General features: G+C 49.4%; 1 protein-coding gene across 1 annotated transcript in view; it reads left to right on the plus strand.

Annotated features, from left to right (window-relative positions):
- LOC144734687 (uncharacterized) overlaps positions 1 to 18,697 on the plus strand; it is a 59,662-nt gene extending 40,965 nt beyond the window's left edge. Inside the window, exons 12-26 of the mRNA XM_078616990.1 lie at positions 25 to 166; positions 2,576 to 2,688; positions 3,599 to 3,856; positions 5,234 to 5,425; positions 6,637 to 6,753; positions 8,074 to 8,255; positions 9,033 to 9,150; positions 10,201 to 10,347; positions 11,130 to 11,428; positions 12,377 to 12,505; positions 13,914 to 13,982; positions 15,544 to 15,737; positions 16,746 to 16,823; positions 17,783 to 17,968; positions 18,211 to 18,697. Coding sequence (XP_078473116.1) covers positions 25 to 166; positions 2,576 to 2,688; positions 3,599 to 3,856; positions 5,234 to 5,425; positions 6,637 to 6,753; positions 8,074 to 8,255; positions 9,033 to 9,150; positions 10,201 to 10,347; positions 11,130 to 11,428; positions 12,377 to 12,505; positions 13,914 to 13,982; positions 15,544 to 15,737; positions 16,746 to 16,823; positions 17,783 to 17,968; positions 18,211 to 18,617 — 2,631 coding nt within the window. The 3' untranslated portion in view covers positions 18,618 to 18,697. The remainder of the gene's footprint in view (positions 1 to 24; positions 167 to 2,575; positions 2,689 to 3,598; positions 3,857 to 5,233; positions 5,426 to 6,636; positions 6,754 to 8,073; positions 8,256 to 9,032; positions 9,151 to 10,200; positions 10,348 to 11,129; positions 11,429 to 12,376; positions 12,506 to 13,913; positions 13,983 to 15,543; positions 15,738 to 16,745; positions 16,824 to 17,782; positions 17,969 to 18,210) is intronic.
- Positions 18,698 to 24,802: the final 6,105 nt, after the last annotated feature.

Raw genomic sequence — 24,802 nt, forward strand, 5'->3', positions numbered from 1 at the left:
GGCACCTTTGCCTCTGTCCTACAGGAGCGCGAGGAGGAGCGACACCGGCTGGAGGAGCTGACGCAGGACCACCTGGCGCTCGAGTCTGCCCAGCGCCGGAGTCTCAACGAGACTGCGCACCTCGGGGCCGAGCTGGAACGGCTGACTCACGCCAGCGGCCTCACCTGTACGCCCCCCCCCCCCCCCCATTGACCGTTTGTAGCAGAGGGGTACGGGAACGTTTTTTTGTTGTGGCAAGTGGGCGAGTGACAGCGCGTTCGTAAAACAGTTGCACCGTGTGACTCGGCGGGAGAGAGAGTGGCTCTACGACGTTTCGATTGCAACACAAGCAATCATCATCAGGTATAAAAGGAATAGCAACAAAAATCTAACCAGAAAACTATAGGCAGACATATAAGCAGACAGACATCATAAAGATACACACAGAGAGAGAACACGTATCGGCACAAAGAGAGAGGTCGTCTCTGTGACGGGGCCTTAAATATAGAGAGGGGGGCGGGGGCGGAGAGAGGGAGGGGGCAGAGAAAAAATTAGCATGTCAATGAGTGGACAACGACGTGGTACGGTACCGAAAGAACCAAATAATAATTCCTGCAGTCACGAAAGCTCCAAAATTAAGAGAGAGTGGCTCGCAGTGGCTCGCAGTGGGAAGTTTTGCAAGTTGAAATTTCTGGGTGGGATCATTGACTCGGCCCATCATCTCTCCAGGGTCGATAAAGTCGAGTACCGTATTGCGGGGAAGTCGACAGTGTTTTTGTCTATGGATGGACGCACCCCTACCATGACTCGGGGCTGTTAACAGGAGATGACTGCCGACTCAATGCTCACTTGAACAGGAAATCACTTGGACTTTGTATTGTATCATTCAGCCAGTGTTACAGATATAGGCGAATGAAGCCGATAATCATGGACAAACTTAAACGGTGAATGAGAAACCTTTATTTGGCAGCTGGCAAGCGTACCGCAGCGCAGTTGAAGTATTTGCTGGAGTTGGTTCAAGGCCACGCGCAAAAGCAGTGGTAAACGGCTCTGCAAATTACTGATTACAAATGCCGGTGGTTATGAATTTACAATCATTTACCGTGCGACGTGCTGAGCTGCAGATTAAGGTTCGTGAGCCGCATTCTAATGCCTCATTATTTGTGTGGGGGCGTTGTGGTGGTGAGATGTTAGCTACCTCGCCTCGTATACAGGAGGTCGTGGGTTCGATCCCAACCCTGACGCCGGTATATTTGGAGTTTGCGCGTTTTCCCCATTGTTGCGTGGATTTTTCTCTGGGTCCTCCGGTTTTTCCCTTCACCATTAGAATCAACACACGTTTAGAGTATCTGGCTGCTATAACTTTCCACGCGATAAGCCACTTCGTTGAGCTATCATTTGTGATAGCCAGGTCGCTTCTTAAAAAGATCTACACAGCTCAGTGGGCCTTACCTTGTAAAATAAAAAGTATCTATAGCTTTTAAAAAGATACGGGCGGGCGCAGCGATGGCACGGCGCTTAGCGCACCTCGCTTTGAACCCGGTGCCCGGAGTTTCGACACTACTTGACCGCGTGTGCGGTGCAAAGCCAGCCCAGTTTACCACGGCCGAGCCAGGAATCGTTTTGTTCGTGTCAAAGGTCACTGTGGTGTGGCTGCGGCATCAATGCCGTGATCGGTGACGCGATGCCGGGCCAAATAGTAGCACGGCTTGTGTCTATTTAATATAAAGTCGGCTATACATCAGAATTAGAATATGTATTTAGACTGGAGGAATCCGATGAGCTACTAAGCTCTTTTTCTCATCTGGATTAGAACCCAGGATGTCAGCAGTGCTACTGCCACTAACATACCTATATACAGTGATACCTTGGATTGCGAGTAACTTGGTCTGCGAGTGTTTTGCAAGACGAGCAATTTTTTAAAATAAATATTAATTTGATAAACGAGCGAGGTCTTGCAATACGAGTACTGTAGTATGTACAGTATGCGCTTTGTCTGCCGAGCGCCACGTGATCACAACTGAGCCGATTGTTCTTCTCTCTCTCGCTGCGGGATTGTGGGTAATCGTCTCCCATGCTCGGTCTCAGTCGGCGTGCCTCACTCGTATAGACAACATCCGTGCGAGCGTAGACTGTTTACTCTAGTGTTGTGACCACGTGTGTGTGTGCGTAAAGCATTTTTTAAATTTTGTGTCCAAGTGTAATGACTATTCTTTAGTAACTGTACTGCAAGTGAAGGTCGTCCTACACAATAACCCTCCTCTCCTCTCTCTCGTCTCCCTCACACCAGCCACGATTAAATGTAATTAATAAATTTCATGACTTTATATTAAATTTAAATAATAAAAATATAAAAAGTGATTTTGTATTAATCATTTTTATTAGAATGCAGTATTTTTGGGTTGTGGAACGAATCATCTGAGTTTCCATGATTTCTTACGGGGAAATTCGCTTTGATATACGAGTGCTTTGGATTAAGAACACGTTTCCGGAACGAATTATGCTCGCAATGCAAGGTTTTGCTGTATACGTGTGGATGTGCTTTGGATATTCTACACGTGAGCGCGTCTGTCTCTGGGTGCGCGTGCACGCACAGCCACGCCGAACTCGCTGAGCGTGGAGGTGAACGAGTCGGCCTCGCGGCAGCTGCTGCGCATGGAGCGGGAGAACCTGGCCCTGCACCGCTCCGTGCAGGAGCTGAGCGCGCAAGTGAGTGGGGGGAGCCCATCTTTTTTTTACCTGCCCCCCCTCTCCCGTCTCGTCTTTTCCGCGGCGTGACGGTGAGCGCTTGGCAGAGGTCGCAAACGGGTTTTGATTCCTTACCCGTACCCGGCCGCACCAGGGTCGCAAACGGGTACCCGTACCCGTACCCGGCTGTACCCGTATCGGGTACCTGATTGCGACCTCTGGGATGAAGCCATGTTGCAGGCGCGGGTGGATTGATTCTAGGAACTTGAATTGTGAGAAGAGACAAGACGTTGGGAAATGAGTGACAAACGGTTACTCACCAGTGACTCACGGCCTACCCGTACCCGTACCCGGCCGCACCAGGGTCGCAAACGGCTACCCGTACCCGGCCGGGTACGGGTAGCCGGGTATCTGGTAGGGTACGGGTATCGGGTACCCGGTTGCGACCTCTGGCGCTGGGTGCATCGCCCCCGCGATCCAAGAGGTTGTGTTTCTGGCAAGGCCGTTGGTCGGTTGCAGTGGGGGGCGGTGACGTTTTTCCTCTTGGCAGCAGCTCTGTTCGCCAGTGAGGGTGACAACCTGAAGAGGACAAACCCCCCCTCCACATTCCCTTTGACTTACGATCACATTCTCACTCACGACATTTGTGGCCATGACTCGAATCGTAGCCTGCCGCATTTACGATAAATAATGATTCTCGTCTTGGCGGATTTTAATTTTCTCAGTATTTTTGGCAGAACAAGTCTCCTTTGCCCAACACATTGCCCATTATTGACGTCATCGTCGCCTCCGATGAGCACGGTTGGCTACGTACGGCGTGAAAGAAACTCGACGTGCGTGCACAATTGCCAAAAACAATGCGTTTCAAGCGTCTCTTCGAGATGGGACTCTGACCCCTAACCTCGACCCTGGCTTCGTTGAACAACCGCAGCTGCAGAGCGCTCAGGAAGAAGCGCAGAGGCAGCGGTCGGTGGCGACGCTTCACGGCGGTGGAGAGGAGGTGGCCGGCGTGACGGGGCGGCACAACGGCTACGACGATGGCGGTGGTGGCGGCGGTGACGTGACGGCCGCCCGCAGAGCTGCTCCCTCCTTCTCCATCCTGGACGAGAAGTTGGAGGAGCTGGAGCGCGAGAACGAGCGGCTCGCCGCCGAGAACGCACGGCTGAGCCGCGGGCAGGGCTGCGCGCAGGTGGGCACGTTGGCACCCTCGCGATCGCCGTCGTCGTTGTCGTCGTCAATGTCATCATCATCATCATCGTTGACGTCATCGGCATCATTGTTGTCGGCATTGTAGTCATCTCGTCTTTGTCGTCGTCGTCATCAACGTCATCATCGTTGACGTCATCATCGTTGACGTCATCAGCATCATTGTCGTCATTGTAGTCATCTCGTCTTTGTCGTCGTCGTCATCAACGTCATCATCATTGACGTCATCGGCATCATTGTTATTGTCGTCATTTTAGTCATCTCGTCTTTGTCGTCGTCGTCAACGTCATCATCGTTGACGTCATCGGCATCATTGTCGTCATTGTAGTCATCTCGTCTTTGTCGTCGTCGTCATAAACGTCATCATCATTGACGTCATCGGCATAATTGTTATTGTCGTCATTGTAGTCATCTCGTCTTTGTCGTCGTCGTCATCGTCATCATCGTTCACGTCATCGGCATCATAGTCGTCATTGTAGTCATCTCGTCTTTGTCATCGTCATCAACGTCATCATCATTGATGTCACTGGCGTCATTGTTATTGTCGTCATTGTAGTCATCTCGTCTTTGTCGTCGTCGTCATCAACGTCATCATCGTTGACGTCATCGGCATCATTGTTATTGTCATTGTAGTCATCTCGTCTTTGTCGTCGTCGTCAACGTCATCATCATTGACGTCACTGGCGTCATTGTTGTTGTCGTCATTGTAGTCATCTCGTCTTTGTCGTCGTCGTCAACGTCATCATCGTTGACGTCATCGGCATCATTGTCGTCATTGTAGTCATCTTGTCTTTGTCGTCATCGTCATCATCATTGACGTCACTGGCGTCATTGTCGTCATCTTAGTCATCTTTTATTTGTCATCGTCATCGACGTCATCATCATCATTGACGTCATCGGCATCATTGTTATTGTCGTCATCGTAGTAATCTCGTCTTTGTCATTGTCGTCATGGTCGTCATCGTCGTCATCGTCATCGTAGCGTTCATGGAAATGTGAATAAGATTCATGAAATTATTTCATGATGTGTTGCGTCAGGGTTTTTTCTGTTCATCATCCAGTTTCAATAATAAATTAGTCATTTTTAACTATTGTCCAGACTTGCTAACATCCTTTTTTTTTTGTAATGCGTTCATGAGTGTTGCTGCGTCAATTGTATACGATGCAGGAGTAGAATATGCTTGCTCGCCCAGTTGAAAGGATAAACACTCTTTGTGCAAAATATTGTGAGTTAATAAAACCTTTACTTTTTTTATGCAATATTATTTTACGTACTGCCAGGGGCCCGTTGTATACAGCAAATGCACTGCCACTCTGCAGCCCAGTGTACTTTCACAACGAAATGTCACCCCCTCCGCAGAAGCTGGAGTTTACGACAGAGATCCGCAGAGCGCAGCAGCAGCAGCAGCAGCAGCAGGAGGCGACACAGCTGGTGAGGAGCCAGCATGAGCAGCAGCAGCAGCTGAGGCTGAGGCTGCAGGAGGTGGAGACGCTGAGCGAGCGCTTGCGGCAAGAGAACGAGGAGCTGCAGCGCAGCTTCGGCCTCCTTCAGGTGAGCTCCTTCGCCGTTCTCTCGCCGTCTTGGCCCTCGGCTGCGCGAGTTCATGGCGGGCGATGCGAGGTTTGTTTTCAAGTCCCCATCGCCATCGTTCGCAAGAGGCTGCCATTGTGTGCCGGCGTCGGGGGTCCAAGGTCACTGGGTGGAATTTCTCAACACCCACCGCCCTCCCAGTGTGAAAAATTGTCGCGCTTCACTTTGTGCGAAGAAGTTTTTTGGAATCTTTATCGGGTATTTAATGCCTGAAATGATGCGGATAGTTTTTTTTATCTATGTCATCATCATCACCACCAGCTGTGTGGTCATTCTCCTGTTGGATGAAGACATCGCCACCCTAGCTGCTACCACAGAATAGAAACTGTTGAGATTTAGGATCTCAACTTTTTGGAAATTACGTGGAAAGTTTGTACCGTACCTGCTACCTGTGATCGTAACGAAAGGCGTTACAGCAACTCTGGTGCAAGTGGGTCAACGTTTTTCTCTTTTGATCGAAACCAAACACCCATCTGCTGCTCGGGTTGATGGGAGCGGCTAACAAGCAACAATTTGAACGATACTCAACGAACTAGACACCAAAACATGTTTTTGTTGAATTGCAATCCTAAATTGCAACATGTATAATTGATTTGAAGCTTTCGTGACTGCAGAAATCCATACTCTTTGGTTCTTTCGGTAAAGTCACGTAGGTAGAAAATAAAATAAATCACGACGTTTCGGGCGCTTGTGTTGTGCCCGAAACGTCGTGATTTATTTTATTTTAAACCTTTGTGACTTTACCGAAAGACCCAAAGAGTATGTATAATTGGGTGGAATTATTATTCTTAGGTTTTTTTCGGTAAAGTCACGTAGGTAAAAAATTTAAATAAATAAAATGAAAATCACGACGTTTCGGAGGCAACACAAGCTTCCGTCTTTAGGTGGAACCGTCAAGTTACTTGATACAGCTATCGTGCTGTGACGGTTCCACTTGAAGACGGAAGCTTGTGTTGCCTCCGAAACGTCGTGATTTTATAAAAAAAAATATTTTACTTTTATTAATTTATATGTTTTACCTACGTGACTTTACCGAAAAAACCTAAGAATATGAATCCTTGCAGTCGCGAAAGCTTCAAATCTGGAATTATTATTGTTATCACAAAGCTTACACCCCCCCCCCCCCTCCTGCGGGCACGTCCGACGCATCTCCCCTAATTTTTGCCGAGGAGGCGAGGGAAGACCGAGCGAAGGTGGACCTGCGGCGGCTCGACGAAGTGGAGAGCGAGAATGCGAGGCTCCTGCAGCGAGCGCTGTCCGACAAGCTGTCCCTGGCCATGCTGCAGGAGGTGAGGGGGGGGGGGGTGGTGGCACCCACACGGACGTCACGTGGGATCCAACCACGCCGCACCCTACACCGCTGTCCAGTTCACCTTCACGGCGCACGGCCCTTTGTCGATCGATCCACTCGCCAGTTAAACTAAAACCTAACTTTTTTGTAACTTTTTTTTACTTTTACTAGCAGGTAAGGCCCACGGAGCTATGGACAGCTCCTTTTTGTTCAGAAGCGACCTGGCCACGGATTACAGCTCGGCGAAAGTGGATTATCGCGCGGACGTTTACGGCAGCCAAATAATCTTAGACGCGTGTTGCTAAATGTGGAGGGGGAAAAACAGCGGAGGATCCGGAGAAAAATCCACGCGACCACGTGGAGAACGTGCAAACTCCAAATATACGGGCATTAGGGTCAGAATTGAACCCACGACCTTCTGCATACCGGGAAAGGGAGATAACATCTCGCCATCACGGCGTCCTGAATTGCAACAAAACCAGAAATACCTGGAGAAAACCCACCTCTAACCGTGGGCCATAGATGTAAAGATCATCATTAGAGCACAATAGCAGGAATTTAGCCTTAGTCTTCCATGCTGGCCAGTGGAATAGGTGGAGGGCCCACACTTTGCCCCACCACACGGGACCTGACGATCAAATAACTGCGGTGTACAATTTATACTGCTGGGTGGACGGCGGCGTCGGGACTTAAGAAACCTGCACCATTTTTAAATCCTTTATATTAAGTTCACTTGCTTGCTTGCTTAGGACCGTGCAAATCTTTCGGTCGTTTTTTAACCCACTTCCCGTGATCCAATCGAGCTGACATTTTCCACACAGACTCGTTGTGCGTGACAATTAATGTTCGTGAATTATTTTTTCCAAAATTTGACACTTTTTAGGACAAAAATATTATATTTAAGTACCAATTGCTTAATGCTGCCATGCAATCATCTGACCCATAGGTGGCAGCCATCTCAAGCCAGAGGACGAGAGGACTCTAGCCGCCACGCATATAAAGGATTTATAGTGAAAAACTTTGTTTTTACGGGTTATACTTGTTACAACTGCTGTACCGGGACATAGACTCAAAGCGAGGACCTCTGGATTGCATGAGTCCAATGCATTCGTGATTCACCACAGCAGCGTCCCACGATTCGAATGGCGCAACTAAATTTAGGTTTGATGGTGTCGCTCACCAATTTTCTAAGTGACTGTGTGCGAGCTGTGAGAATGGGTTTGGCATCCGAGTCGTCGCACTGCGATTCAGACTTCACCTTGCTTTGCGCTTCGTAACCACCACCACCACCGCTGCCGCTGTCGCCTCCGCTCCGCAGGAGCTGTCGCAGGAGCGGACGAGGGCCGGCCGCGTGAGGGAGGAGCTGGGCGAGCTGCGGCAGGAGATGGAGAACTCGACGACGATGGTCGGCTCCCTGGAGCCCGGTCGCGTCGACGGCCGCCTGGGCAACTCTCTCCACCACTCGCCCTCGCCAGGCAGCGGCGGCGGCGGTCACCCCACGTGAGTGTCCAGGGCGGTGGTCGCGGTGTGGTTGGCATCGCCCCTTTTACGACGGAGTAAATACCATCCCCCATTACGCATCGTGTCGTATTCCCCCTACTGCCTTTCGTAGCCTGGTGCCTGCGCCGCATCCAGGCTGTGATCTCCCCGGTGCACCGGCTGCCCACTGGATGCCTACGCAAGCTGTCCAAAGTGGCACGCTCACCGCAGTGTCCTGGCACAAGCAGCAGAAGCAGAATGATAATGAGTTATGAACGCTTTCCAAGTAAAGTTGGAAAGCGATAACGCATGATCCCTGTCCGTTTGTTACAAATGCAGGGGGCACGTTAGAGCACTCGTAAAGATGATCCAATATGAGCTTATCGTTTGTATAAAGTTGGGTTGCTGTTTATTGAATTTACCCATTATAAAATACTGGCCAATTTGAACAAAGGATTTGCCCAAAATTTGGAGACAAAAAAACACGGCTATAAAAAGGATTTGACTTGGCATTTCCACTTTACCAGCGAGGCGCACACACCTCTGCCCCCCTCCTCGCCTTCCGCGTCATCTCCAACACCGTGTCACATCCTCTGTTGGTGTGGCTTGAAACGTATCAATATGGTCGCAGCGGATAACCCTTGCGAAAGGCGTTGCCCTTGGGTCCTAACGTTCTCTTTGCTGCGAACAAAATTGTCGAGCGGTCGAAACGACGTTACTCAAACTAGACCGGCGGCAAATCACGTCCGCAAGGTGCCGATTGCGTATGGATGACGACGATTTACCCCGCGCTTGCAGCTCGCACGAGACATGCAGGAAGGCTCTGGAAGGCAAGGCGGAGCAGATTTCCATCCTAGAGACGCAGCTCGAGGAGTCGATGGTTCTCAACACCCTCCTGCAGGAGGAGCTGCAGAACGTGAGTCCAGCGACTCAGGCTCGTGGCGAGACGCAGACGCATTCCTCCGCGATTGTGCTATCGGTGCCGTTACCCTAGATCGGTGTTCGTCACTAATTTTCAGAGGGGGGGGGGGCACTTTTGCCGAGAAGACATCAGCGTTGTGAGGGCTGCCACACCGCCTGCAAGGGAGGTGTTTACACATTTGTCTATTGTCAGGGGCCGCACTAAAGGCCACCAGGGACCGCCAGTGGCCCGCGGGCCTTGCAATGATGAACGCTGCCCTGGCCAACGGGATCCATTCCAGAATTGAACAGCGACCCTGAATTTTGACGATTAATCGAATCGAATTATTACAGGCCCGAGGCACGTGAGCGGTCGTGTTATTTTATGTTCCTTCTTTAAATCACTGCTCTATTAAATTTCGATTCAAAGCTTTCGTGACTGCAGGGATTCATCTTCTTGGTTCTTTCGGTAAAGTCACGTAGAAGGGAAGTAATAAAATAATAAAAATAAAACATAATAAAATAATTCTCACGACGTTTCGGCCACAATGCAAGCAGCCGTCCTCAGGCGAAGAACAGGTCTGTCGAGCGTCTATTTAATCTGGGATGGAGGGGGAAGAGCGCCTTGACAAAATAATTTGCATATCAAGAGGAATTTAGCATATTTATGGGAAATGCAGATATGCGATTAGTACTACTACTAGTATTAATCGCATATTTGCATTTCCCCTCCATCCCAGCTTAAAAAAACTCAAACGTAAAAATTCCGCAAGATGTCGTCCACTAGACCAAGACTGAATAGACGAAAATCCTTAATACATTAACACTGTACAGAATTAGAATAATCTTGTTGTGTAAAGTGCCTTCCATATCGAAACATCTCAGAGCGCTGTACTTAAAAAGAAAACTACGCTCACAAGTATAGACACAATCTAATAGAAATACAGTAAAATCCAACAACACTAAAAACGACAATTAGCGCGTGCTGCAAGTCTCTACGATGAAACATGCGCAGCCCCTTGTGACGTGGCGTGTGCTCGTGGGCGCGTGCGTCTTTGCCCGTCAGGTGATGAGAAATCGCGAAGAATCGATCCAGCAGCCGATGGGCAGTTCTTTCACGACCCCGGAGAGGTCAAGTGGTGACCTCCTGGCCGAGGTCGCGACCCTGCGCGAGCGGACGGTCACCCTGGAGGCCGAGAACATGAAGCTGCAGGTGCCGTTTCCGTCCGACGCGGGTTATAATCGCCGTCATTAGCGTGGGCCGTGGTCTGTCCACTACTGGATGATGGTCTTGCCACGCTGCCGTTATCTCTGATGGTTCCGGGTGGTAATAATCTTTTGCAGTCCTTTGCTGGACTTATAATCGTACTCATAATCATGAGCCATGGGCTATGCCAGATCCTCTGTCCACCCAGCAGTATAAATGGGTAACATCAGAGGTAGTCAATCGGCAGGGTGCGTGTGCGATGGCGTAAGTTGTGGGCACTCGCCCGCCCCTCTTCCATCCGCACGTCTGGCCGACGTGGAAGGGTCGAAGGTACAACGCAAGCTACGTTTATCTCGCGTTGAAATGCAAACGCGCTTCCGGACGCTTTAACAGGGAACATCAAAAACAACTTGAGCTCTGTGCGCGTGAAAACAAATGGGTCGTAAGTGTTGGCTTGAACAATGGCTGAGTCTCAAACCGCACGAAGTTCAAAGGGAGAATAGAATTATGGCCAGCGGGAGCAGTAGCCAAGAAGGAGCAACCCCACCCCCCCCCCCCCCCATGGGAATGAATGTTGATGACTGGGATTTGTGAGAAGGAGGCCTTAATTGCTGCTCCTGCTGCTGCTGTAACATCAAACGAGCGAGGAGAGGCAGGCAGGGACAAGACCACGAACGATCTTGAAACACAGCCGCTGCGAATCACATACCCTCCAGCTCTTCCACCAGCAGTGAAGCGCGCGTGGCGATTGCAAGGCCGCACCTTCGCATTTCTTTCTTTTCTCCCAGGAGGAGAGCGGTCCCGCGTTGACGCGCGCGGCCATGCTGACGTCGGCGCTGCAGCGCTCGGGCCAGCGCTCGACGCAGCTGGAGCTGCGTGCCGAGCGCGCCGAGTTGGCGCTGGCGGAGGCACGGCGCGACGTCGAGGAGGCTCGGCGAGCGCGCGAAGCCGCGGAGACGGAGTCGCGGGCGCTCGCCGGGCTGGAGGCGCGCATGGAGGAGGAGTTCCGCGAGGTGCTCGCCGCGCGGCAGCAGCTGCAGGCGGCGTACCTCCGACTCGAGGAGCACAGCCACGGGCTGGAGCAGAGGTGGCCGATGACTCCCTCCTCGCTCCAACCTCCTCACTCCTCCTCCCTCCCTGTCTGTCTCCCTCCCTCCCTCCTTCCCCTCCCTCTCTGCCTCCCTGCCTACCTGCCTGCCTACCTCCCTCCTCCAGCTTCTGTGCTTGACTCCCCTGCCCCTGATAATTGTTTTTAAATCCTTTATATTAAGTTCACTTGCTTGCTTGCGCGCTTACGACCGTGCAAATCTTTCGGTCGTTTCTTAACCCACTTCCCGTGATCCAATCGAGCTGACATTTTGCACACAGACTCGTTGTGCGTGACAATTTATATTCGTGAAAAATTCTTTCCTAAATTTTCCACTTTTTAGGAAAACAAAAACTTCATATTTAATTTAAAATACCAATGTGATAAAAATGAAATTCTTACTCAAGAAAAACAGAAATGAATAATAAAATAAAACCGATGCCACCCATATAAAGGATTTATAGTGACAAACTTTGTTTTTACGGGTTAATTTTTTTTACCCTTTTATCTGGCAACAAAACTGACACCTTTTTTTACAAGGAGTCATGTTTGCATTGACCACAATACCTGCAGTCGGAATGCAAACAAAAAGTGCATACATTATCAGAGTTGTGTTTTTTGTGGCATTCCTACTGCAGGTATTGTGGTCAATGCAAACATGCCTCCTTGTTAAAAAAAGGTGTCAGTTTTGTTGCCAGATAAAAGGGTAAAAAAACAATGATCATATTTTGTTACTGGCAAATGAGGTTCCAATGGTGTAAATGCTTTCCCCTGCCCCTGTTCAAGTCCAGCCTAGGGACTCCTCGTCTGTAAGCTCAATATGTAGATCGTCTTGAGACGCAGTTTCATTCGGACGCTACATAGATGCCAATGTTGTTGTCGTTCTGCCGCTGCTCTTCCGCGTCGTAGTTCACATTGAACCTCCTTCTCCTGTGTTCACCGTCGCAGCTTGGCGAAGGTTTCCGCTTGGGACTGCAAGTTCGACGCCCAGACGCCCGATCACCATCGCAACAAGGGTCGAGACAACACGTCCTACCTCGATGGCAGCTCGATCGTCAATGACAACAACCTCCCCAGGTATTATTGACCCGCCTAGGTCTGGCAGCTCTCGCTCGCTCGCTCGCTCTCTGTAGCTTCTCTGTCCAGCGGTTGTCTGTTTTTTGTTCTGCGGAACTGGTGGGTACAATGTGGGAGAAAAAATAAATTCAACAGATTCATCAATAACACTGTGGTCTGCAAAGGAAAAGTTTAGAATGGGCAACGTTTCGGGTAACGGCCCTTCTGCAGAGCATAACACGAGCGAGGCCGGAGAGTTTGGAGTGAATGTTAAGAGTTGGTGACTCAGAATCGGCTTAATTATTGATGCTGGAGGAATCCGTTTTTACAGATGTACAGTATGAGCGGGTCAGAACGTTACACAACAACAAACACTACAAAATACGATAGGAGTGCAGAGTTTTGGGGAGATAAAAAAATTACTTAAAAATAAATAGACAAATAAAACTAAACCATTTTTCATCTTACCAGGTAAAGCCCACTGAGCTACTAGTTTAGTTTCCAGAAGCGACCTGGCCACAAATGATAGCTCCACAAATTGCCTCATAGTGTGGACTTTTATAGCAGCAAAATTATTGGCATAATCTAAATGCATGTTTACCATTGGACCTGATGAGAATTACATTATAAAAAATTTTCAATGAACAGGTTTTTTTTATTAGCATATGAATACTTACTAATTAGTAGCTATTGAGTAATAAAAAATGTGTGACTGCATTAACTCATTTGTGTTGAAAGTAAAAATGATAAAGTGTTGCTGGCACACCGGGGCACACCGAGATGGATGGCTTTGTGGTCTTGCCGCGTGCACGATTGGCGAAGGCCGAGAGCCGCGTCGTTTCCGCCCCATCCCCACGCCCGGTTCTCTTCGCTTGAGAACCTCGTGGGTAGAGGAGGAGCAGGCCGGGGGTGGCCCGAAAGGCCTCGCGGACAGTGGTTACATCCACTGCTTTGATGAATGGCCTCCCTAAGCCACCGGTATCGCCCCCGAACCTGCGATGCAATAATTAGTTTAGCGCCTGCAGGCTGGCCGATTGAATTTGTTCCATCTGCTTGGTGGACTTATCTCTCCGCCACGTTCCATCCATTGGCTGTGCCACTCCGTCGCTGTTCTTGACCAGGAGGTCCACGATCCTTTCAAGCGACGAGTTCTGCCCAAGCCCCACCTTAACTTTTCCTAGCAGTTTGAATTACGTCCGTAATCCGTTTCTTCTCGAGCACGGTTGGCTACGTGCGGTTGCAAAAGAAGTTCAACATATATACATACAACATACATGCAACATACATACATGTAAACGCATCTCTCCGTGCTGCTTCGAGCACTTTTCAGTCGTTCTAAAATCCATCGGTAACGACCGTGCCTCTGGGGACCGTATGACGTGGCAGGTCGACCGCGCTGATCGAAACTTTTCAAAAAATGTTCCTGCAGTGTGGACGGGCGTCTGGGCTGCGAGACGGCCGTCATGGACCAGTACACGTTCGTCGAGTCGGGCAGGAGGTGAGAATGATGGGCCAGATTTGGGGGGTGGGGGTGGAGGGTGGGGATGATTTTATACTGCGGGGTGGACGACCGAGGTGATCGATGACCTCTGGATTGCTAGTCCATCGTGCTGACCATTACACCAGACGCAGCTTCTCCTGGTTTAAACGAGGAACATCTTGACCTGGGGGTGGAGCGTTGGAGCGGTGAAGCTATTTGCCTCAAGGTGCCTGTCATCGTTGTCTGCAGTATCGATGTTTTTGTTGCTTCTGCTGTGCTCACGCACAGTGGGGCAACTGGCAAGATGGGATCGCCAGTGTGACAAATCAATTAAATCTTGATTTAATCGATTGACTTCCCACTTCTAGCCCCGTCCACCTCCCCCCCCCCCCCCAGCCTCACTTCTTCTCCCCCTAGCGCTCACGCAGCCCCCCTTCCCCTGCCCCACACACCCCCCCCCCCCTCTATCTCCCCCAGAGGTCGCAACCGGGTACCCGATACCCGTACCCTACCCGATACCCGGCTACCCGTACCCGGCTGGGTACGGGTAGCCGTTTGCGACCCTGGTGCGGCCGGGTACGGGTAGGCCGTGAGTCACTGGTGAGTCACCGTTTGTCACTCATTTCGGGTAGGGTACGGGTAGGGAACAGGTACCCGTACCCGGCCGGGTATGGGTACGGGTACCCATTTGCGACCCTGGTGCGGCCGGGTATGGGTAAGGAATCAAAACCCATTTGCGACCTCTGATCTTCCCCCTTGCCACCCCTTTTCTTACCTATATAACCTCTTGCCACGGCAGTTCTCTCGCCTACTTTGGCAGTTTTTTGCTGTGGTTGTTCCACCAGATGAAGATGCTTGTGTTGCGATCGAAACGTCGTGTTTTATTTTATTTCTACCTACGTGACTTTACCGAAAGAACCAAAGAGTATAAACCAATTAAACTCAAACGTTGTATCGTGATGAATTATCACATTCACAGGGTCTCTCTCTGTCATTCACCAAGAGGAGGTGTCAGGGTACAAATTGAGCCAAATTCTAAAATTACATCGCAAATTACTCAGCTGGTATTACATGTAGACAGAAAGCATCGCCCCCTAACGGCAGACTAATGCCCCACGTCACTGTCGCAAAACGTGGCTTCTCCCGGTTGTTTTTCTGTGTGCCGATGTGTGTGTCTCTCTCTGTATGTCTCTTTGTTATCTCTCTCTGCTTATGTGTCTGTCTATGTGTCTCCGTGTCTGTGTTTTGTCTCTCTCTCAAATCTTTGGAAGAACGTAATCAACCAGGTTAGGGTGTTGACTGTTACGTTAGCCGACTCTCTGCGTTGTATTGCATTATATTTCCAAGTTTACTATGTTTGTTTTCTCTTTCATTCGTACCTGATGATGATTGCTTGTGTTGCAATCGAAACGTCGTATGCTATTATTTAATTTCTTTTATTTCTACGAGACTTTACCGAAAGAACCAAAGAGTCATTCCTGCAGTCACGAAAGCTCCAAATCAAGTTTTCTCCCAGTCCGTCGAGTTCTCAGCCGGTTTAAAACCAAACGTAACGTGCGAAACAAACTCTCGTCCTCAGGAAAGGGGTTGGAGCCGGCGGGTGGCTCACGAGCACGGTCAAAAAACTCATCAAACCCAAGAAGGAGGCGGAGAGGGAGAGAGAGAAGGAGAGGTCTGGCGACCACGGTGCAGAGGGGACCACCACCAGGGACGCGGACGGAATGCGCCATGGAACCGCGTCGAACTCCTCCAGCCCAGGTTCCAGTGCCATGGGTTCGTAAACAATTTTTATTACACATAATTGCATGTTAAAGCTCTGTCTGTCTTTGTAACGGGACGGTGTGTTGCTGTTTGTGCGATTAACCCTGGAGAAAACCGGTGAAATTAGTCGTCATTTCAACTTGTGGTGCGCCGCACTGTCTTTGCCCGCTCTCTCGAAGAGAGCGAGAGAATGACTCGGAGGCCCGAGGAACCACGGGCAAGGCCGTGAGCCACCGCTGCCACCACCAATAATTGCCCAAGCTCTGCAGTCCTCTGTATGTTAAGATGTTATCGGTCAATTCATGAGCGTTTACTTGTGGGAGGAAACCGGACCACTTGGAAAAAAACTCCATACCAGTGTAATGTGAGGATATATCCGGGTCGCTGACGGATCACAACTCGTCACGATGATTGGCTCTACCGGTCCTGGTCCATAGCCAATGGGGGGAAGCCTAGGGGCGTGGCCCTGACGTAATGGGAAGGTGACAGCTGTAAGTAGAGGATTGGTTCTGCTGGCTTTAGCCACAGCCAATGGGGAGACGAGTCAGGGGCGTGGTCCCGGGAGCCTACGATGGAGTCTGGAAGATTCCATAGAGGCTAACCAGGATTGGTGGAAAGGTACCACGTGACCCGGGTATTAAATAGGGGTGGAGACGAACAACACGTGGTCAGAACTGGAACGAACGAAGGGGAGAGGCCACGCGAGAGCGGGGGTCCAGGCTGCCACGTGGCTGCGTGCGTCTCTCTCTCTCTATCCCTCTCCCGCTGTCTGTCAGCAGCGTGAAGGAGTGTTGTAAAGAAAGACAAATAAAGACCGGATTCCAGAAGTCGCTTCCACGACCTATATTACAGCAGTGAGGAGGGCAACACGACACCGTACAGATGGGACAGATGGAGCCCACATTTGCTGCGCCGCCTTCTCCTGGCGAGCCAGGGTGTGTGGCTCCTCTTCGACGCCCAGGGGAAGGGGGAGCTTGTGTCGTGTGACCGCGCATTCACCCTGTTTTTGATGTTTTGCAGTAACGAAGGCCAATAATTCCGGCAGCATCCAGAAACAGGAGAACAGGAGCTACGTCGGAGGATCGTTCACTCGCAAAGGTATGTGTAGTGTAGCAGCGCCGACTGGCGACCACAAGTGGCAACTGTGGATAACAATCAGTCTGCACGTAAGGGGCAGACAATATACACGGGAGCGTCAGCAGAGGGGCGGAACTGGGGCAAGGGTCATTGAGGGGATCCACCTGGGAGCCCCGAGAACCCGCCAGAGAGTTCCAGAAAGGGGGGCGTGGCCAGGGTGGAGCCGGGCCACGCAGGAAGGATAAAAGGGGGTGAGAATCTGGGCTCGGGGCTGTCCATGGGAATCGGGGTCGTCTCGCCGTGGAAATCGTCCTCGCTGCCATCCTCGTCATCGCCCGACGTCGCCACTGCTGGATAGTCGGCCAGCTCGCTGTCCAGTCAGCTAGCGCCGTCGAGATTGACGGTCAGCGTTACGTGATGTGCTCAGTGAGTCGAGTAGAATAAATGAAGGTGCCTCTATAGCAATTGTCTCCGCAGTCCTGTATGTATGTTGAGCTTATTTCGCACAGTACGTAGCCAACCGTGCTAATTGGAGCTGCGGCAGATCTCGTCAAGTATTCTAAGCCAGGGTTGAGGCAGGATAGTGCTTGGATGGGCAGCCAGATTACGTGTTGGGGAGCAGAGGGCAGTGCAGCGAAATAGATTGTTGTACCGTACTTCTGTGATACCTCGACTTTTCTGCTCCCGCCGTGGGCAAGCATGGTTATGTAACCTCCATGACCCACAGTATCGAAGCACCCTCATCCAGTAATTGCTTGCCAAAAAAGCTGTACATGTGCATTGGTGAAGACGGGGATCGTAGAAGTATAGTACAACAACGGATGTTTCTGCACTGACTTCTGCTGCCCACCCATGTATCCTCACATCACACTCCCTCCTATCCTTTATACATGTTATATTACGTGCAGACATGTATGTTAACGTGTCATTCTTCGTGGAATGCGTTGTGGAAACGTCGCCAACTCTCCGCGACAATTCAGACGACGCGCAGACGAGCGGCAAGTGGAGCGCGAGTGGGGACGATCGGGGGGCTCCGAGGAAGGGGGGGGGGTGGTGGTGGTCCGCCGCCCCCCCCCAACCCCACCGCCGATGCGGAGCGTCCCGCAGACCGCAACTCGGATCAGAGTCACCCCGTGAAGCGGAGCGCCTCCCTCTACATCCCCCGGGTGAGGAGGAGGAGGGGAAGGAGGTGGTGGTGGTGGAGGAGGGGGGAGGAGATCCTCCTCCTTGGGCAGGGGAGTTATCGACGATAACTCCCATGATGATGATCCAATGTGAGCGACTATTTAGTGTGGAGTTGTGTTGCTGTCAGGGCTAATACCCCTTAGAAAACAGGCCAAGGGTTTTCCACTCAAGCAGCCTAATTCCCTCTCTCCATCTTTGTTTTGTCCAATCTCTCGCCTTCTAGCAAAGATTTGCGTCGCGCGGACAACCGCTGACCGGCAGTTTCCGCCAACCCACCCAGCACAGGAGCGGCACCGCGACAACATCAACGCCAACGGACGACCACCTTCACCACCCATCCCATCCCTCCTCCGACGTCCCCGACACAGAAGTTGCCGGCGGCTCTCCCGGCAACCATGGCTCGCTGCGGAGGCCCGACGACTCCGTTGCCAGCGCCCACCGCAACGCTTTGCCGCACGCCGGCACCACCGGCAGCCTGGGCCGCCCCCCGTCGGGCCCGCGCGGAAAGGTTCAGCCGAGGACCGCGGCAGCCGCGGTAGTGTCGGCGGCGGGAGCGAGCGTGCGCTGGTCCGTGTCGGGCGACGGCAGCGGCTGGAACAGGGCGACGCAGACGCTGGACCGTCCCCGTAGTCCCAACGCGGCTCACAGGCACCGGCTGTCACTGTCTCTGGCTGCGCCGCAGCAGCAGCAGCAGCAGTCCAGGACCGGCTCCAACTCGTCGGCCTTCTTCTACGCGCCGACGGCCGTGCCGCCGCCGGAGGCGAAGTCTTCGGAGGCGCCGGACAGCGACCGCGCGAAGACGCCCCCCCCCAAAGGCGGCGGCAAATGCGCAGTCGACAAGCGGCAAGAGGGGAACCTGAGCGCGGAGGCGGCGGGGAACGGCGACGTTTCCCGCGCGGACGACAAAGTCGATTCGCCGCTGTCGTCGTCGGTCGAACAGACGGTGTGGTACGAGTACGGTTGCGCGTGACGGACGCCCGCGCCGTAGTTCGACGCGGACACGCCCGCTCGGGAAACACCCCCCCCCCCCTCCCGAGGCGTCTGGAAGCGGCGATGCGGTGTGCGGCCTGCCGCGAGGGTGGAGTGACTGTAGCCGCGCCGCCTTCGGAGACCTGTGTTGATGCAGCCACCGGAGGCAATATTCGTGAAGACGAGTGGCACTCGCAATGCAACGTGCAACTTCCACGCGGCCATCGCCTGGCCGAGCAAAGATTGTGGTATGAGCGTGGGTGCGCGCGACTTTTACCGTATTCTCCGTATTGTAAGGCTGTCCGGAAAGTAAGGTGCACCCCAAAACTTGTGCCTTGTTGTCAATCAAGTTATACAAATCTTGTCTTTATTATATATATAATCCGGAGAATGCGGTGACGTGAATGTGACTTCTTTAGAAAGCTGGCAATAATCGTGAAGATTCTTACTGACGATGCAATGTGCAGCTTTGGCGGAAGTTTGTAATTACATATCGCGGGTCTGCTGTTTTGTAGACACAATATTAGACGTTATTTTGTATGTTTTTAGTTTATGCAAAACAAAAATCTAAAACCCTTCCGAGTGTTGAAATGCAAATGTGATTTTTACCGAACGTGGCCTTGGTAAGTGTGTTTGTGGTATCTAATTCTATAGATTATTTTCTGATGCTGCTGCTGTTTAATGCCTATAGTTTTTACGTTGGAGAAATAATAAGCGAGGCGAGGTGACTCTAATTTGCAGTGGATTTATGTATTTTTTTTATTTAAAATATTTTAAAAATTATTGAAGAACTTCCAATTTCAATTAACCTTTTGCGGACGGTTCTAGAAGCTTGGCAATTGAAGGTGATGGGTTCGAAACAGCTCTGAAGTCATTTTTAGTCAATAGCCTTTCTTTTGCGTGGGTCTTTTGCAGTTGTGTTATTTTGGGTTGTGCCTGAAGAAGCTCCCAGGAAGTGGAAGTGAAACGTCAGACTTCGTGCCAAACAACATGCAGTACAACACGAAATCACACCGGGAGGATCCTTGCCTTTTCATAAAAAAGAGATAGAAATAAGATGGTATAAAACGAGGCAATAAATATATGTTTTCCTAAGTCAAATTATGAGCACAAAAATTAAAATTAATTGAGTTGAGAGTTGCTGGGACAGTGCATTGTTATGTTGTAACTACTTTAGTTCTGCTCAGCACGACTGGTGCAAATGTGTAAAATGTGATTTTGCATTGCAGCGTCTGGACACACGGCGATGATAAACCACGAGCTGGATATCGGATTACCGCTGGCTCGCTGAAGTTTGTAAGAATTGTGTTTCTCTGACAAAACATCAAGACGCTGCTGATTTTGTAGAGCTGGGCTGTGTGATCATCAAAGTAATCCCATTGCTTCAATAATTTCAGCCTATTGCCGGTTCGATTACTCGACTCGAATCGGATAACGCGGAAATGATCGCAAAGAATTGAGCCCTCCCCTCTGTTCCCACGTGTGCCGCTGGATCGGATGCATTGGGCGGGGCTTGGTGACATCATCGGCCTCGTCACGCTGGGCGTGGCTTGTAAGGGGTTTCCTGCCTTCAAGGAGGCAGGAGGATGTCGGACCGGGCACTGTTTTAAACGGGGCCATAATAATTCGCCACGAAAGATGATCACAATTTGTTTTGTATATCATGCAGCTTAATCGACTAATTTTCCCAGCTCTACTGATTTTCTTAGGTTTTTTCGGTAAAGTCACGTAGGTCAAAATTAATGAAAATAAAATAAAATAAAAAACAAAAAACACGACGTTTCGCTTCCACGCCGTCGCTCACCCCCCCCTCCCTCCCGATACGTTCCATTCATTGGCTACCATAGTCTGATGAGCTCCCCCCTCCCTCTCCTCCCCCCCTCAACTCGCTTTTAAGGGATTACATCTTGAATCGTTGCCTCACTTGATGCAGCTAATCTGGCTGTGACGGTCCCACCTGATGACGGAGACTTGTGTTGCCTCCGAAACGTCGTGTTTTTTGTATTTTATTTTATTTTCATTAATTTTGACCTACGTGACTTTACCGAAAAAACCTAAGAAGATGATTCCTTGCAGTCACGAAAGCTTCAAATCTAGAATCTCTACTGATCTGTCACCGTTCTTGATGATAACATGCATACTTTCTCCAGTTAATACCTTCCTTAAAATTGTATTTGTTAATCATGTCGAAAGTTTTCATTGCCATTTTCTCATCTGACAAGGGCTACCTTTTTATTGAGCTGGAATTAATTTAATAGAATTCCGGTCAACTGAATTAAGTTGACCGGAATTCAGTGCACATGTGAAGTAGTTAAACTGTTTGGCAAACAATGCACTGTGCAGAAACCTGAGCAATCTGCGTGCCAGCCAGTTTATTGCCACCAGCCTTGAGAAAGTTAATATTTACTGAGTTCAAAGTCATGGCAGTGAAACTTGGGACTTTTTCTTGATCGATATCAAAGGTGAAAACTCCTCCATAGGATTTTATGACAAAACGAACATTTTGCTCATTTGATTCTATCTCTGCCGTTACTGGCGTGGCATAAGACGATTTAAAAAGAAATATATATTTGTTCGAAACCCGCGCACAGCAGCGCCATCAGTCCGTGTGAGAGAGTGGCCCGCTGAAGGTGATATGGCAGAACTACGTTTGAGATTTCTTGAAGTGACCTTAGCCATGCTAAGGTTGCAGCACTTTCCACATACCCTGCTGCAGATGTTTGTCACATGGCGGTAAAACCCAACGTTTTTGACAGACCTGCCATAAGACAAATTAAGTGAAAACACAAATGTAATTGTGTGTTCTTTGCTAACACCATGAAGCCTACTCTGCACCTTGAGAATAAAGTTAAATCACGGCTGCCTGCCTGGGTTCAAACCCGGGATCTCAGCAGGGACGGCTCAGTCACTGACCTCTCAGTCACCGTCAGCTGCTTGTAACGATTTGATTCCTAAACATGTTATACGTTATGAGTTTTGTAACCGCAAAAAGAATCCCAGACTTTGTCTACATCATTTTGCTCCCCACTGTTCTGCTCTGACACATTCACAAAAAAGTGCAATGAATACCACGATAAGCAATATTTTCCAAAATGTCCTTTGCAGAAATTAAAGGGAAAATTGAATGCTGCCACTTTTCACTTTCTAATGTTGGTGGCTCGGCTGAGCTACTGCGGGTGGCTTCCTTTCCGGTTGAGGTGCGAGAGGTCAGACCTCGCTCAACGGCAGCCCATTCTGAAAACGCCGACTCAAGATTGTACAACATCATGCCGAGTGAAAATAGTTTTCATACGATCATAACTTTGACCTAAGTTTTAACTTTCCAGTTTCAGATTTTTTTCCACATACACTTTATCTGAGTGTGTATTTGTTGGCAGCAATGTTACTTTCGTTGGAACTTATGGCAACGCTAATAACACTACTCTCTGTTCCAGTCATCCCCGATCTCTCTGCACCCCACGGTCAGTTACTTGTCAACCCTCAAAACATTCTCGCGGAAGATCGTGCGCCAATAACATTTCAATGACATTTCACAATTAAAACTACTCTAAATCGTAATCCTGTATCCTGGAAGAGATTCCGCGGGACCACTTCCTTGCAGCCCCGCGGCCTTGTGGGACTCACCAGGTTGGGAACCAGCTCTCTCGCTAATGTGCACACGTCTTCTGCGTGTCATCTTCCCGAGGAGTGCTGGATCATAGTCTTCCTGTGCGGTGGAATGGATGGAGCTGCTCTGTGAAATGTCGTTGAAGGCGTTGGCGTATCTGCCAAATTGTGATGCCGTACGGTCAATTCGGTTTTTGCTCCTGTTATTTAAACTACCCATGCCTCTTTCCGACTCGTGTGTTTGTGTATCCTTTCGGTGGTCCAATTGAGATTAATCGTACCATACGTGTAACTTGCAAAGAGTTTTTTTTTAATTTGCAAAAGTAGTGGTTTATTGATTGTTTTTTTTTTAAATATACTGTAATTCTATACGTTGAAAATGAGTGTTTGAGTTTTCTCTTGTGTCCTTGGTGAATACGATTCATGATCTTTTCATAGCACAGTTGAAGGGATGTTGAGATACATTTTATTTGTTTCCTAGTTTTCACAGTGGGTATTTAACACTAAGAAGAAGAAAACTTCGTACTCGAAGCAGTTTTTTTTCTATTATCAGAAATTGGCTCTGCGTAAATCAGACATTTATAACGCTGAGCTAGACGTTACTTTCCCGAAATAATTTCCAAGGAAGTTTTACGTTGGTTAAAATTGCACAGGTATTCATTGAATGCATATCATCCAAATGCTAAGATATTTTTTGCCGATAAGATTACTTTATAATCAAAGAACAGTGTGGGATATTTCTTTTGAAGACCATCAGGCTACAGTTTTCATGGGGTGCGAATTAATTGCATATCGGAAGAATCTGTTGATGTTGTGGACAATTTATTTTGCGTACAATTCTACAGAAAAACTGTCGGCAATTTGCAGACTGAAGAGAGGAGCAATAGGACGATGGACTGAAATGGATTCATAACATCACGCAATGGAGTGGTCGCAAGCCACCTTGTGTATGCCGCAGAAGAGTTGATGATGAATCGTTGGATTCATTACCGAAAACCTATTTCTAAAAGAGGCGCAAGACCAATTAAAAATAATATTGCACATTTAACCGTTCACGTAATAATTCGATGTTGGGCAAGTTGGATATGAAAATGTAGAAATAGGTTGGTGGCAGGTAATCCAACTATTCATCATCACGGGAAATTCCGGCAATCCTCGCAGCGGCTTTTGGTTGGCCATTCAATAAAGACGGTGGTCACCGCATCGCTCGGCGGTTTCAGAATGCGCTTCTGCGGCTGTCTGGAACGAGTCTTCCTTCGGATATTCGGAAGCCACTGGAGCTATATGCACTTTTAAATCATCTCGATTGAAAACTCAATTCTTTAGAGCTGCTTTTTGTGTTTAGTTTGCTGTCCTTCCCCCGCGATTAGCACGGTTGGCTACGCTACGGGGCGAAAGACGTTCAACGTAAATGCATTCGTACGCACAATGAGTATGTTGTTGAGTGTCTTGTAGAATTGTACACGTGCTTAAAAAATGTACACATGGTGCCCTGTGAAACAAGGTCATGGATGCGTGGTAAAATCACCCGCATGAACCACAAGGTGTGGGGAGGCTTTCATCCAGCTGTGGATTGACGAAAGGGCTGTGCTTGCACATCCTGTGAGTTTTTCCAGGGAGCGAAAGTGTTTTTGTTCTTCCTGTGTAGTTCTACAGAAAAGCATAAAGACAGGATTTTGCGTGAATGTCCTCGCCCAAAAAGAGACTCCCACATAACACTGCACATGAGCAGAACTTCGTTCTGTCTCCACGTATAAATAAAAAAACTCATTCTATTGGCCGATTTTCTTTCCAGACCAACATTATAAAGCTGCATTTGTTTAACAATTATGACAACTGAGTGAGCTTGCTTAAGCAAACGATGCTCGATGGATATTGGCTGCTAAGCTGATGGGCTAAAACGCATTTTCATCTATGCGGAGACCTAGAATGGAATGTTTATATTATTCCTTCACCAATAATGTTCAACAGGAACGCATGAGATTGTGTACATCATAACAATGGGTCCCATTTATCCGTTGCTAGTCAACAGGCCAGCTTTTTAACCATGATGCATCTCTCTTACCAATTTATATAGTGCATTTTGTCTATGACTAAATAACCCATAATGCTCCTGATCCCACAGATTTTGGAAGCTAAGCAGGGGATTTGTTGACAGTGCTTGGATGGGTAAACATTGACTGGACCGCTTTTAGAGTTGGTCTCGGTTGCTGAAGCAGAGAACTTGTAACGGGTGAGAT

The sequence above is a fragment of the Lampetra planeri genome, chromosome 52 (genome assembly GCF_965212315.1).
Source record: "Lampetra planeri chromosome 52, kcLamPlan1.2.h2, whole genome shotgun sequence".
Classification (NCBI taxonomy): Eukaryota; Metazoa; Chordata; class Hyperoartia; order Petromyzontiformes; family Petromyzontidae; genus Lampetra; species Lampetra planeri.